At 32.4% G+C, this 15,753-nt stretch overlaps 3 protein-coding genes across 5 annotated transcripts; 2 read left to right on the forward strand and 1 right to left on the reverse strand.

The window, feature by feature from the left end:
* Nucleotides 1–63: 63 nt before the first annotated feature.
* Nucleotides 64–8,009, forward strand: LOC123708212 (TBC1 domain family member 15). 3 transcript variants are annotated; one of them, XM_045658795.1, is made up of 10 exons: nucleotides 64–229; nucleotides 605–797; nucleotides 1,688–2,107; nucleotides 2,355–2,541; nucleotides 2,806–2,902; nucleotides 3,931–4,347; nucleotides 4,999–5,186; nucleotides 5,765–5,891; nucleotides 6,201–6,452; nucleotides 7,230–8,009. In XM_045658795.1, the coding sequence occupies exons 1-10, from the start codon at nucleotides 188–190 to the stop codon at nucleotides 7,296–7,298; spliced, it is 1,992 nt and encodes a 663-aa protein (XP_045514751.1). In that variant the 5' UTR covers nucleotides 64–187; the 3' UTR covers nucleotides 7,299–8,009. The 3 variants fall into 3 exon arrangements, with proteins under 3 accessions (XP_045514751.1, XP_045514753.1, XP_045514752.1); XM_045658797.1 differs by having other exon boundaries at nucleotides 65–229; nucleotides 6,201–6,426; XM_045658796.1 differs by having other exon boundaries at nucleotides 65–229; nucleotides 2,370–2,541.
* Nucleotides 8,010–8,090: 81 nt separating this feature from the next.
* LOC123708293 (gastrula zinc finger protein XlCGF17.1-like) lies at nucleotides 8,091–9,616 on the reverse strand. The gene is made up of 2 exons (XM_045658954.1): nucleotides 9,239–9,616; nucleotides 8,091–9,160 (listed from the first exon to the last, which is right to left on the reverse strand). The coding sequence occupies exons 1-2, from the start codon at nucleotides 9,359–9,361 to the stop codon at nucleotides 8,207–8,209; spliced, it is 1,077 nt and encodes a 358-aa protein (XP_045514910.1). The 5' UTR covers nucleotides 9,362–9,616; the 3' UTR covers nucleotides 8,091–8,206.
* A 1,314-nt stretch (nucleotides 9,617–10,930) lies between these two features.
* On the forward strand, nucleotides 10,931–12,427 carry LOC123708945 (RNA polymerase II subunit 5-mediating protein homolog). The gene has a single exon (XM_045659984.1). It carries the CDS (start codon nucleotides 11,153–11,155, stop codon nucleotides 11,867–11,869), a length of 717 nt encoding a protein of 238 aa, XP_045515940.1. The 5' UTR covers nucleotides 10,931–11,152; the 3' UTR covers nucleotides 11,870–12,427.
* The last annotated feature ends 3,326 nt before the right edge of the window (nucleotides 12,428–15,753 follow it).

A 15,753-nucleotide genomic window follows, 5' to 3' on the forward strand; every position in this document is an offset into this window, starting at 1 on the left:
CCCATGACACTTTTCTATTTTGTCTACTTGTCTAAGTTATTTCCTTCGGTACTTACTTTTTGTTGTCTGTGTTTGTTGTTTATTATTTTTCTGCGTATTGGAGTTTATTAAACATGGTGTGATTCATTATAAAATATTAATATAATTAATGTGAATTTCAATTCGTATACATCACGAAATAAATAAGATGTCGTGTAGTTCTACAGAAGACTTGCCCGATCAGTACAAAGTAAGTTTCAATACCTACTTTGTTTCTAATTATTTCTAAGAACTCGACCTTCAAACTTGTTGCAATTGCCATACAGAATTTATCATACAATAACGAAATACACTGTGTTTCGTCATCTTCTTGATAATCGCAATATCAGTTTTGTACATAAACAATAATAAACATATCTTGAAACTTTACCTTATAACAATTGACGTAACTCTTATAATAAAAGCAAATAGTTGTTTATTTGTTCTGATTGCCTTTATCTCTTAATCTAGTCCTTGGTTTTTAAGCATTTCTCAGAGATCAACTTTCAGTGCCTTTCACATCAGCCACTGACCTTTGAAGAAAGCAAATGCTTATAAATTATTGTAATCATTGAATATTTTTCAGGAGCTATTTACGCAAGATGGAGTATTATTAAAAGCATGCATTGGTCGTCCCATATCAGATCTCAATTCTATTGGGATGCTTTGTGTAGTACAAAATTCTGATGGTACCAAATGTATTGAATGGAGACCAAATGACCTCATTACAATTGATTCGGATACACAAGACCAAGAATGGGCTGTTGTAAATACTATTGGTAAAACAAATTTAAATTTAAATATAATTATTATCTAACCTGAATATGAGTATATTGGATGAATATACTGAATCACTCAAGGAAGATTTTTAAACTACTTTCCTTGATTATGACTTCGAGATCAAAGAAAATTTATTATAATTCTCGAAAACCTACCTGGGTTTAGTTTTGGTTTGACTCTTAAATCAAAGGTCAGGGTTCTGTGGTTGTTTGTAACACTTAGGAAGGAATTAAATATACACAATGTAGGACTTGATAACATTCTCTTAAAGGTGATAAAATTATAGTTCAATTAGGTTATTATAAAGTTTATTTCCTTTATAATATTATTTCTTTTTCAAATGTATGTATTATTGTAAATTAATGTATTTATGAGTAAATAATGTTTAATTTACACATCAGCTACAATATATTTTATATAATTTAAAATAAAATACTTTACCAAATTAAAATATAAATTCATTCTTTTAATGTGTGTGTAGAATAGTAAATTTGTAAACAAATAATAATGTGATAATTTTAATTCCAAAAAAAACCTATTGGTTTATAACTTGAATAAATATTTATAGGAATTAACAAACTAAAAAAACCAGATGAGGTATCAATATGAAGTGTTTCTGTTTTTACTTAACTACAGCTTTAAAAACAATAAAACATAGTATTGTCTTTTGTTAAAATAGCTTTTACACATTAAGAAAAACACTTTTTGAACGGATTGTGTGAACACGGCCACCGTGACCACGCACGCTGAAAAGCACGCGAAACGTCGGAAAAAATAAAAAATTTAGAATTATGTAAATAATTATAAGTTTTTAATAATAATATTCAATGACGTGTTTAATTTCCTCAATCTCAACTTTTCTCGAAGCCAAGATGTTATTGATTACTAGGTCGACGGCAGCGTACACTGAGCGGCAACATGACCTCTGACTATGCAGCGGCTCGCGCTAGAATCGTCAGAATACCTCTAGCCGAGCTTAAAACTTTTAAGGTCACGCGTAATAACCAACAAATGCAGTTCTCGACAAAGTCTGGAGTTTGGCAGAACACATTCTATTTTCAACATGGAAATGCAGAAATATTTGTGGCTTACTTAAAGAATCACGTAAAAACGGCGAAAACTAGACATGACAGAAACACTTACGTTGTGGTCGAGTCTAACATAGACTCCCAGGCTTTAAATAAGTCGTTCACTGAGTTGGATATTTTTACGGAAAATACAACAGACGTTGTATGGAGTTTGGTGTCCAATTTTAAACAGCGCCCATATGAAACTACTATGGAGGCTTTCTCGAAACTTACTGATATAGGTTAGTAGTTTTTTCATGAATTAAAAAAAACATGCCATTTACTTTGCATACTATTGGATTTGTATATATTTACTAGCTCGTATTCGTACATACTAAAGTGCTTTACTCATGAATACTTTTTTTTTAAACTCAAATTAATTCCGTACTACCGTCAAATATTCAAAACAACTTTATTTTATGAAGGTAGTCCAAAATAATACTAAACAAAAGATAAGCTATAATATCCTGTGCGTATTGAATTAAGTAGTGTGGAGTGTTTTAGTATATTACGGGAATGAAGGCTTGAATGGCAAGCGGGATGTGTCCGAGGAGGTGGCCGATTTGTTGACGAAAAGTATGAGTGCTTTGGAAGATACGACGTCGATAACGAAGTCGGACGAATATGAAGTAATCACTGTTAAACCAACTTTACCACCGCGGCCTTGTATACCAAGGTAAATTTATTATTCATTTTAGGCTTTATTTTCTTAACAGCGAAATATTAAACACAAATGTAAAATGTACAATACAATAATACTCATGTTAGCTAATTTTTTTAAAAGGATGTCTTGTGCTTCAAAAATAAAAGCAAAAATCTATTTCTTAGCACTGTATTGCAAATGTTTCTTATTTAAATTAACGCGTATAAAGTTTTTTAAATCTAATCTTTTAGTTACGTGTAATTAAGTTAAAATTAATTATGTTTTATGTTATCCTAGAGGCACACCATTATCAACGGAGAAATGGGAGGGGCTTCAGGATACAGAAGGACGAATACTCGAGGTTGAAGGAGTTAAACAGTTAATATTTCGAGGTGTAAGCACTTTGATAACGCTTTGTGATCGCTATTATGATAAGCGGATGATCAGAGAAAAGTTTTTCCACGACTGAACGTTTTTATGGTAGTTTTTGACGCTCACTGAAGTATTTTCGAACTACTTCGACTTCGGGGCTTTTTAAGAAAAGAGTGTACCAATTCTTTATAGGCCGGCATCACAATCGCAAGCCCTCTAGTATTGAGTGTCCATGGGCGGGCGGTATCATTATTTTCTGTCTATTTTCCCCCCTGTTCTGAGGAAAGAAATAGAAATGACAGTTAGAACTTTTTTGTGTGTTAGCTACGTTAAAGTTTTTTTGTACGTTAAGTATGTTTCAAAGTCTTTGTATTTGGCAAATTTGAAAATAACCTCAACTTGTGTGTAAGTTAAATATTTTCGCTTATAGGAGAATTTCTTACTGTTATGTTTAGTTTTGTCTAAATGGGTACTTTTTAGTATTAACCGTATTCAGATTAATGTAGATTTACATTAATAATATAAATGGAACAGTCAAACTCTAAACCAATTTTGAAGCTTTCCCCAGTTAGGTTAAACGCTCTGTCTCGTCTATGTCTACACTGGACAGTCCAATTCTTAAAAGCTAAATTATAACATCGATTTATGATCGAATTAACGTGAGTGAAACAAGCACCTGACTTCTTAATGTAGCAAATAAGAGGCGGATCACTTAGAATTGAGTGCTTACCCCCGCCGATGGACACCGGCAACACCAGGCTCTTCTCTTGAAGGCCCCTCAGTCGTCTTCATCTTTAGTCGCGTTTGTCGTTACTGAAAGTCGTCTTGGTGTTGCATATCTTCCCATTAACTCGTAACGGTTCAGAAATACCTGGAACGGCAGCTGGTTCCATCGTGGTGGTGCGCGGTAAGAAGTGTCTTTTAACTCTTATAAAAAGCGGTATGTCGTGGGACGTATTGTTTTCAGCTGAAGGTTACCATTCATTTTAAAGTTTTCTTCAGCAATAATCTAACGAATTTGCTTTTATCATTCATTATTCCCATTCACAGGGCGTAGCACATTCAATCCGCCCGGCGGTATGGAAATATCTACTCGACTATTACCCCTGGCGCTCGACGCATTCGGAAATCCGTAAAATACAAAAGAGGAAAACGGAAGAATACTTCTCGATGAAGCTCCAATGGCGCTCGATAACGGAGAGGCAAGAGTCGCGCTTCAGCGAATACAGGGAGCGGAAAAGTTTGGTCGAGAAGGACGTCAATAGGACGGACAGGTCGCATCCGTTTTTCGCTGGAGATAATAATCCGAATGTTCTCCTATTACAAGATATTTTGATGACATATGTGATGTACAACTTTGATTTGGGGTACGTTCAGGGAATGAGTGATGTGTTGGCGCCTCTTTTGCTGCTTTTGGGAAATGAGGTCGACAGTTTTTGGTGCTTCGCTGGGTTTATGGAGAAGATTGTGAGTATTTATTGATGAAAACAGTGTTTGGAATTAAAAACAGATATTCAATATATGTAACATATAGGGGCTACATTTGCTCGAACGGTGAAGAACAACGGCTTGCCTTAGACCTAAAAAGTCGACGGCGTGTGTCAGGCTCAGAAGGCTGATCATGTCAAACTCAAATTGATATTAAATTTACATTTACTACCAGTTCGCAAGTCAAGGATCAATCCAAAGAATTAGTATCATTTAAATATTTGACGAACATAGGCGAAAAAAGTTTTATTGATTAATTTGTTTGAATTTATTCAATGATAATTCTCTAATTGCGCTTGGGAGTTTATTTTAATAACGAATACAATTTCTATATAAGGAATGGTTTATCTTCTGGAGCCGTACGACCCGTACGCTTAAATTAGTTCTGTTTTAGTATTTTTTTGTACACACAACAAGCCTTCAAGAATATATTGACCAGATAATGTCATAACATTTTATTCCTTAAACATATTCCGACTCTGGTGTTCACAGCAAATACCATGAACAATCCACTTCTGCCTATTCGACTGACAAATGAAACAGATACATAAATCTGAGGCTCAGACCTAAAAAGGTTGTAAGGCCATTGATTTGTTTTTAAATTTGTTCAAATGAGTTTGTAATTTCTAGGCATCAAACTTCGACATGGACCAAGCCGGCATGAAGCAGCAACTCCTGAATTTGCAGCAGTTGCTGACGTTCGCAGTTCCGGACCTAGCCAAGCATTTGGCTTCCAAGGACTCCGGGAATATGTACTTTTGTTTCCGATGGCTGCTCGTTTGGTTTAAACGAGAATTCTCTTTTAGTGATATCATGAGGTAAATTATTAGGTGATATTTTCTGGAATTTACTAAGATTTTTTCGGAAATGTCTTTTGAATCTCCTATATAGAGCTGTGGAATACGCTTCCTTATTCCATTCAGCTAGCTCCCTCCCTTTCATGTTTTAATTATCTCTTACGAAAGCACCTCTCTATCTCTTACTCTTCTATCTTACCTGAGATTATTGTAGGTCACGTCATTTCTATATAATGCCCATATGCTCTTTTAGCATGGGTTGCCTGGAAGAGCTTGCTTATAAGTGATAACCATGTAGCAATCAGCCTTTTAATTTACTATTAATAAAAATAAACTAATAATAAGCAATGCACGCAAGGAAGTGTTGATAAAATGTTTTTTATTTCTGTTTACATAATGAATATTTGTTATAATTCCGTGTGTTGGTTTATGCTACACCCTCCCTCGCGAGGGGGATGTTTTGTCCTGTTCGGGGCGTATGCCCCTTTCTGGTGGTATTTTTGTTCGCGCCCTGCTGATACAGGGCGGTACGGGGTTTGTTATAATTATAATCTTGTTTTTGCATATATACCGTATATATATATATACATTTATGTCAGGCTGTGGGAGGTGTTGTGGACGGGGTTGCCCTGTGCAAACTTCCACCTGTTAATCTGTGTTGCCATACTCGACGCCGAAAAGGATGTGCTCATCAGTAAAGATTATGGTTTTAACGAAATATTGAAGGTAAGAATTAAAATTTAATCTGTAATGTAGTAGATACTTAGTCGGTTTTTTTTGTTTCTATATTTTTTAATTGTATTAAGAATAAATTATATATAGGCCTCATTTATGTACATGTTCGCTTTAGCTGACTAAGATGAAAATTATGAAAAAGCAGACACAAAGTTGGCGTCTTAAATACGAATCTAACTTAGCGCTAAGTCATACTCCCGTGTGTCAAATCCCATAGTTTTTGACATACGGAGACTTGGCCCTAAAAAATGATCACCAATTTAACTAAAATGAAGAATATTTATTTAAATTTACTTGCAGCACGTCAACGACCTGTCGATGTGCCTCGACATTGATAAAATCCTTAGCACCGCCGAAGGAATCTACCACCAGCTAATGTCAGCGCCTCATCTCACCGACCAAATCAGAATTATCCTCGGAATACCCACCGCCGCGAACAACCCCAACGATCGTAACGAGGAATCGGAGTCAGAAGACTTGGGCGACGAAGAGCCCGGTAGAGAGAACGCTCGCAATCAGGCAAATGGTAAAATGGACCGAGATATGGAGGAAGTTATGTATCAGATAGGATTAGATTTCAATTTTTAGGCATACTATAGATATCGAGTCGAATAATAATAAATAAATAAAAATATTATATTGGCTTGGCTTTTTATATTAATGATATTACAACTTTATTAATAGAGGTACTATAAACCTTGGGTAGTTAAATTGTTTATTTGCAAAGTGATTAGGACAGCTATTTGACGTTTATAGTATTTGTATCAACTGGTAGAGAATTAAATATTTAATAGATAAACAATTTGTATTATGATATCAATTATTGTTGATTTAGTCTGCTCGGTTACATTCATTAAAGCCAATCGATCCTATTTACTTAATAAATTCTTACTTTGACAGCTAGTTTCATCATTATTTATTATTTTTATTAGAATTATTTAGGCAAGTGTAAAGTTCGATTTGCTTCAAATTATGTCAATTACATTAAAACGCCATCTATTGACAGTTACTAATATTATTTTAAAATTTTCTATTTAAATGTTATACACAGATACATACCCCCTTATTCATAAAAATATAACAGTGTAATTGCAACTCTTCAGGAAAGTACTTTTTCATCTCTTTCTGTCACATCAAACAGATAAGATAAGAACTGAGCAATTATACCGAGTTATTTTTAAAAGTAAGGATCTACAGTTATACATTATAATTTCTATTAATTGTATTTATCTTACAAGACTTTTGTCATTTCTAAATAAGTTAAATAAAGAGATGTACAATATTTTTATATCAGAGGATCTGGAATTAAAAGTAAATATTTTCTTTCAGGTTACACTCGAATATAATGGACTACAGATATCTGTTGTGACTGAGACAGTATGGGCCTTGCTTGCCTAATGTAGATATGACGAGACATTTTTATATGCAGTTAAATTTTATTCAGTTCATTCAATTTTAAACAGTATTCATAATTTAATCTTTCATTGAAATTTTCAAAATGTGTAAAATTGATTTTTATTGACTCTAATCACTCATTAACAGCGACACCCATGGGTGGACCCTAGTTGGTATTTATAACAATCCCAAAGTTTTTTCCTTAGTAAACCTATTACTTTTAGGAAAAATATACCATATTGTTATTAGTTACATACTATTATTAGAAATTAAAACAATTTCAAAATTTTGATCCTATTTTATACATACAGTAAATAATATAAATGTTTCCTGAGCACATTTCACCTTTTTCTCACCATTAAAAAATTCCCATTTTGTATTAGTATATGCAGCTATCTGTAAATTTAATTTGTGCCTTCTAGTATAGTTTCTTAGTTGTACCTATTAGTATTTAAATTTATGTCAATTTTGAGGCTGTTTTTCTAAATTTTATAATGAATAATTGCACAATAGTGTATAGATTTAATTAAGGTAATTGTATTTTCATAAATGCTAATTATTCTGATCAAAAACATTCTGCAATGCCAAGCTTGGTTTTTCTTTGGTACTCAAATCAGCAAATTGTACTAATTACAATTGTGATTAGCATTTGCCATGACTATTATAATTACTGTTGTAGTTCAAAGTATATTTTAACATTATTTCTTTTGAATAAATCTATTGTTTAATTTAAGTTTTTTAATTAAATTCTATTAAAATGAATTTATATTTAAATGAGTATGCATTATACCTCTACCAAAATATTTTGAATAAATTGGAACATTTAGACATAGTTTTGTGGCTAAATTTTATTTCAATAAATACAAGATAATAATGAGATCATTAATAAAATACTTTGTACTTATTTATAGCTAGAGACTCAATAGTACAGGCTGTGGATGCGATTTCAAATGAACATTTAGTCCGTAGCGAGTTTGATAAGACTTATCACACAAATGGCAGTGGAAATTCTTAACTCCAGTGTGAGTCAGTGAATGTCTCTGCAGTTCTGACTTAGAGAAGAAACGCTTTCCACAAGTTTCACAAGAGTACTTTGTTTCTTTCAAGTGATTTTTTCTTATATGTGAACTTCTAGAACTAGATGTTATAAAAGTAGCATTGCACACTTCACATCTATGATTTCTTGTTCTTTTATGATTCCAAAGTATATGAGAATTGAGACTACCTGGTACTTTAAATTTTTTGGGACAGTATTTACAACTGTAGGCCCGATTACTACCATGAGTTAACATATGTATTCTTATGTAGCCGGGAGGATATGACTTACCACACTGATCACACTGTCGTAAAAGCTTTTTGTCTGTGTTTTCTTTAGACTTATTGGGACTAGGCTGACAGTGATGACCGATTATGTCATCTTGTCTGTAGAACCCAACCCAACAATTTTCACAGATGAAAGGTCGCAGATGGAGCTTTCTATGCATGATCAATGATCGAAAGTCTTCAAATTTTTCACAGCAATACTCACAAGCTCTACCAACTGTGTTTTTGATAGGATGTGTGTTCATACAATGTTCATATAGTGACTTAGAAGAACTGAATTCTGCTTTGCATTCAACACAAAAAAGGTCAAATGATGGTTCAATTTCTAAATTATTCATTTTAATTTTTGGTTTTATGTCTTGTTCACTAAATTCCTTTTCACCTGATGCAAAATAATCATTATTATCACTTTCCGACTCCATGTAAGTCATTTTTTCCATCAACTTTTTTGTACTTGATTCAATTAATATTTTAAAAGAATATGTGATAGTTAGTTGGTATACACAATTAATACAAATATATTCAGGCAACATTTTTTCAACCTGAAAAATATCAGATATTTTAATATAAAGTAAAAACGGTTATCTAGTTATTATTTTTTAAAAATATTATAAACATACCTTATAATTATAAAAATTTAATAAAATATCAGAAAGACGAACGTCGTTCCCTGCTATATAAATCATGGTACGAATATGTTTCATTTCTTTTCCTTCGCCTAAACAGGTTCTGCAACACCTCATTTTGCTTTTATGAGTAACTTATATTTTGTATTTAATTTGCTGTAAATTTTTGGGACTATAAATTGTAAATCATTATTTTAGCATGACTGTTGTCATAGAGCTCCTTGAAAAATTAAACAATAAAAAATTATCATAATTTGTTGATTAAGGTTAATTTGTTTTGCAGTGATATTATTACAAATACTGATTACGATTAGTTTAAAATTTGACTCAATTCTGATTTCGGATTTTTATCTAAAAGTATAGTGCAGAGTTCTGACGGTTTAGTTTCAATTGTCATCACTGTCAAGATTAAAATTTTTGTCAATCGCCAGTCTATGATCACCTATGTCTATAATTTTTTTTACTTCTTACTGTTTCTTCTCATAATTATGCAGCTCTAAAGTCTTAGCTTACCATAACTTCAATGTATTCTGGTATATATAAACTCTGTATATTCAAAATAGACTTTTGTGTTGTTATTTAATATGCCTGATACTTTATTTCTTTCTTTCATGTTACCTAAAGCTAAATTAAGTAGACTATTTTCAGGCGTAATTAAAGAATACATAGCTGCGTCACCATACATGTGTGATGAACATCCACGTCTAAGCACCTCAGTAGCTTTTTACTACTGCATGATTGAGCGATGGCATTAAATTTAAGTAAATTTTGGTGAGTCGCGTTTTTGTTTAGTTTACCTTTACTGTTCTTTTTATTTTTTCAGAAAATTCCTGATGTGTGTGCTTTCTTATTACAGTTTGTTCAATATTTTACGAAACTCTTCTTTGAAAGCTGCTGCTCACTATGGTTTTTCTTCGTGTTTCCTTGCCTCAAATTCATCGAAAATCTTCACTTCTAAGAACTCAGGCGAAGGTAGAAGATCCATGGACTCTTTTACGATTCTGAAATTCTTAGCTTTTCGGCAAACTGTAACAGCATGTTGGTTAATAATTTAGTTGGTAAAACTATATCTATATGCTAGGTTGGCCACAATACTTGTGAAATTGTGTATATGATCATGGTTTGCATGATATTCAATGAGCACTACTATACCGTTTAAAAGGGTTACTTTTCATAGGCTTCATGGGCTTAGACAATATGCCATAACAGTTGTGTATGTAGTCGAAAACTGAATTTGAATGAAAATATATCGACATGAACTGTTATTTCAGACTAAGCCGACAGGGAGCTTTCCTTTCGTCATTCGTTTTCATGATATTCAATGATTAACTTGAATTTTTTTATTATAAATGTTTAGTCCGCATTAACTCCGATGACGATATTAATAGGAATCGCCGATATTAAGGATAGGCGCATCGGCATCTTTTTGGAGTATTTTATATCTGCATACAATCTCCCATAAGTCCCTCCTTATCAGGCTTGAGCTTATTAGCACTAAGTGTCGTAATAATTATATATAAATAATTTCGAAAAAAATATTTTTATTTTGAATGTGACCACCGAATGCAAATGTAAAGAAGGATTTACTTTTTATATATACAAAGACAATATAGAATCATTGTTATCACAAAATATAGCGTGTTACAGAGGGTTTCAAAAAATTACGACCTACTGTGACATAAATTTGATAAAATTGGTCTAGCGGATTTGGAGTTGTTTGGTTACCAACACAGTGACACTAGAAATTTCAATTATCATCTTTATAATTGCGGAGACGATCAGAAATTATTTTATAGTTGTAAAATGCCTTTTTAGTGCAGCAATATCATTTCTCATCGGTTTGACAATTGGCATATGGCAATTTAGGACTTGGCAGCAGGCAGCCTTCATTGTAGAGATTTTATTAAAATGAACACAACAAAGGTAAATAAAAATAAATCTCACCCTCAACCCAACAAAATTGAAACCGAAAAAGTACGTACCAAGAAAGCAAAACGAAAACGCAAACATAGTTTCAAAAGGTGTCGTAAAGAAACCAAAAATAATCCATTTTCCATCGCAATGTCTACATGGGCTCAGAATTTCACAATGGCATCAAACTGGCAAATGAAACATGAACTTGCCTTTTGGAAAGCCAGAGCAAAAACGCTAGAGTACGAAAATAGATTATTACATGATGTTATTAAAAAGAATTACCTAAAAACATCGGAAGTTCCAAAAGAAAATGACCAGGAAAATGAGAGTGAAACTCAACAGGACCAAGCACAACATAATAACACAGATGGTGCAGAGTGTTATGAGGAGAATGTTGAAGATGATGATGATGATTGTATGGAGGATGGGAATGATGAATTCATAGTCAGTGAAGAGTTTATTGAGTTTGTAAGAGCAAATGCAAAGTTTAAAGAGGATGCTAGGCTAGAACGCGAAAGGTTAAGGAATCAACAAGATACAACTGAACAACAAGTAGAAGAAGATAATATTATGACAGAAGACAAATTAAAAGAGCTCTATGGGGAGAAATGGCAAAAAATATGTGCATTAGAGATGTCTTTATTAACAGACTTTATGAATAAGAAAGATAAGGCTACCTATTGGCCCAACATACCTTTTAATTTTAGCTAATAAATATTTAAAAGATATGTAAATATTGTAGTAACAATAGTCTCTGCCCATTTCTAATTACTTTTCTACTTGTGTTGAATGTAGAAATATATAATTTCTACTTTGTTTTTCTTCTTTTTTGGCTCTGTTACGGTTTGTGCATTAGCCAGCATCAGGTACAAGATTTTTATAATTCGTTATAAACATCATTATCATACTCTATATCTATATATTTCTACTTATTCTACCTAGATATAAACATGTCTATGGAGCTGAAAGAATCACCCTACTTGTACACTAATAATTGTTCATTGTTACATATGGACAGGTTATCAACTATTGAAAATCTAACCACTTTTAAGTAATATTAAATATTTTACTGTGATAACCGGATTGATTTGTTTCATCGTAATGATTGTATTATAAGATAATAATAAATTAATCATTTAAAAGATATGTTAGAAAGAGTTTGGAATAATACAATTGACATATTAATTCAATTCTTTTGATAATGGATATATTAAAGTGTGTAATGACCATGTAAAAATGTTTTAGAACAATATTTCAAACCAGTGATTTCAATTTTGTAAATGTTGAAATAAAAGGTAATTATGAATAATATTTTTTTAATTTAAATAACATGGACTATTTTAATATGATAAAACTATACATTACTAAATTTAAAGTATGGAATGATTGGATCATATGGTAATTACATTACTTAACCTAGAAAATTATGTACGTTGCTATATTGATTTTATTGGAAATAGTGTTTTCAAATGTTTAAATTTTACACAAAATTAATTGAACGGTAATTTAGTATAGGTAGGGTAAAGTAAGTAACAGTTTATTACCTAAATCAACTCGTAAACTAAGATGTACATTTGGGGAAATCATAGTCTTCAATGTCCAGTATTCATTTTCATAAACTTGCCATGAGTATGATTGTCAAAAATGTTTTGATAGTAAACGTTTTCCTCATGATGCTTTCTTTCACCATAGAAACAAGAATTAATTATACAACAATAAAAAGTATGTTAATCACGCAGAAGCGTAATAAATTATGGACTAAAAGTCGTTATAATGACTTTTTGTAATACTAATAGTTTAATTTCATATCCCTGTGGTCGTCGAATCCCGATTGTACACCAACGGACTCTGTGTATGTGCACATTTAACACTCGCTCGTACTATGAAGGAAAAGAAGAGTGATAGAAGATTGACAATTGAGAATAATCAATGATCTCGAAACAGATACAGAAATCTGAAGCCCAGCACTGAAAAGCTTGTAGGCGATAGTTATTTATTTTAATTTTATGTTGTTTTACGGTTTTTATATATTTTAATTATGCTAAATATTATTAAACACAGCAGGTTACCATAGGTAACAAATATGCAACATTGTTGTATCGAATAATAGTAATAATGATGATCCCACTAAAACTATGTAACGGACTCACGTTTCTACGTCTATTCCTTTGTTTTTTTTATCGTTACGTATTTTGGATGTATGACAAGGGAATTTCTTAGGGATGGTTTCATATGGTGAAATGCATGAGTAAGATGTGTAAAAAGCAAATACAATACAGTAAAAGACAAATTTTACGCAACCGGGGTTTCAGCGTTCAGCGTTAAGAATCGCACGCTTAACCAGATCATGTTTGGTAGACCTTAACTCTATCTAGTACCTAGTAACCTAGTACCTATCTTATATTAAATATCACTGCAACAGTTGCGGGAATGAAGTACCTCCAAACACTACTTATAAAATAAAAATTAATCAATGACGCTACAACCTTTTTTGGTTTAGGCCTCAGATGTCTGTAGCTGTTTCATGATCAATTGTTATTCTAATAGGCAAGTAGGTGATTAGTCTTCTGTGCCTGACGCACGCCTCCCTGACTTTTGCCTCAGACAAGCCGGTTTCCTCACGATGCTTTCCTTCACCATTCCAGCGAATGTTAAATGCGCACATAAAAAGAAAGTCAATTGATGTATAGGGATCGAAGCTACGACCTCAGGGATGAGAGTCGCACGCTGAAGCCATTAGGCCAACACTGCTCATACTGCCAAACACCACTTATATTGGATTTGCAACTGAATTATCAATAAAATACTATACAGATATAATAGCTTAATATAAGAGAAGATCTACCAAGACGAAACATTGAGGGCATTTACAAGGCACTTTATTGAGAAAGTAGTTTGGAAAATATTAACTAGATGGCGCGTTACCTAAATCTATGATCTAATACAGCACCCATAAGTCTATTAGCCATAATTGAGGCATTATAAGTATTTTGCTACAGGAAAATGCCTTTTAAAACACTGAAGCTATTAATGTTACCTTGGCCTGCTGGAGTTGTATTAGAAAGGGCCGTAATGGTAGGTTTGCTGATTCCTGATAGCACCTAATTGTACCTGTTGAAGCTTTGTTAGCCATGATAAGAATTTGATACGAGATAATGTTAGTTTGGCGACAGTTTGCCGGATACTCGGCTACTTTCGTTTGTCATAAATATTTTCCGTTCTAATTTAATTTGACTAAATGTTTTAGTTTATTTATTCTTATTACATATGTGATACAATCCATATTAAAAAAGTTATTCTATCGGGCACTGTTAAATTTATTTTATATGTAAAATATCCGTAATCTCGAATATTTCGCATTCCTTAAATAAAAGTCTAATAAGAGTCTCTTATATAGATACTTTACTCAGGTAGATTATAGAGAAGTTTCTATAATCTATGAATGTATTGGTAGAGTTTTTAAAGATGGCAAATAAAATAGACGCAGTTCAAACGCCTCTCTCAAGATGAGGACGGAGCAAGGTCGGCGTTATACTTTTCAAAGTATACGTTTGGGGTTTGCAAACATGCGTACACGTCCTTTTATAAGCATATACACGTGCATTAATTTAATGTTGACATTAGGGAATATGCAATTTGTTCAACATTAAGCGTAGACAATAAAATTGCTAAATTTATTGCGGAGTAACCATCAGATACACTCCATAAAGTTGAGATTATTATTTGAGTGTTTTGTAAAAGTAATGCATGCCTTGATTGGCTTGTGTTGTGAAATTTGATAGGGTAGGAATATAACTTAAAGTTCATATCTTATTCTCATTAAATAAAAAATAATAATTACATTAAGTTCGGTTAATTTGTTTCAGAAATATTTAATGAATTGATATAAACAGCTAAACAAAATTAGCTACTGTTACCATACGGGTGAATTCCCACATTACTTAGGTAAAGCCTACAAAATTTACTTCAATTAAATCAATAAAAATATTAAGTAATAGAGGTCATCAAATGTTTTAAAAACTACTCACCAATTCGTTTCTTGAACGTAGCAACGTAGTTTGTTTCATTAAAATAGTAATTTATGATTCCTTTTGATTATTTACTATTTTGGTTATTTGTATGGTTTTAATACCGATAATCTTTGTGTGTCTCCTAAGCGAGTGTTTGAAATTTAACACCTCCTATGGATTTGGGCCGATTTAAGGTTCAATTGAAATTGAGAATGGTTTAGATGTACAATTAGACGTGTTTCTTTAAATTTTCATTGATTGTATTGTAATTTTTTTATTATCAACGTTTGTACAAGACAATAAATAAAAAGGCGCATCTGCATGGATCAAGATGAGAGCTTTTTGCAACAATTTGTATCAAAACCAAAGTCAGATTGATAATAGCTCTAGTATTTCCTATCTTCTTTTCTGTATGTAGTAGAAACTTGGACTATTCTGGCACTAAAAAAAGCAAAGGATTGAAGCTTTTGAAATGAAATGACACGTCTGTCTAACATATTCACTCATACTTCGGCCATACAATGTGCAGAGGCGATGATAACTTAAAGAAACTGATCGTAGTTGGTATGCCACAAAAGGCCAAAG

This window comes from Pieris brassicae, chromosome 4 (assembly GCF_905147105.1).
Source record: "Pieris brassicae chromosome 4, ilPieBrab1.1, whole genome shotgun sequence".
NCBI lineage: Eukaryota > Metazoa > Arthropoda > Insecta > Lepidoptera > Pieridae > Pieris > Pieris brassicae.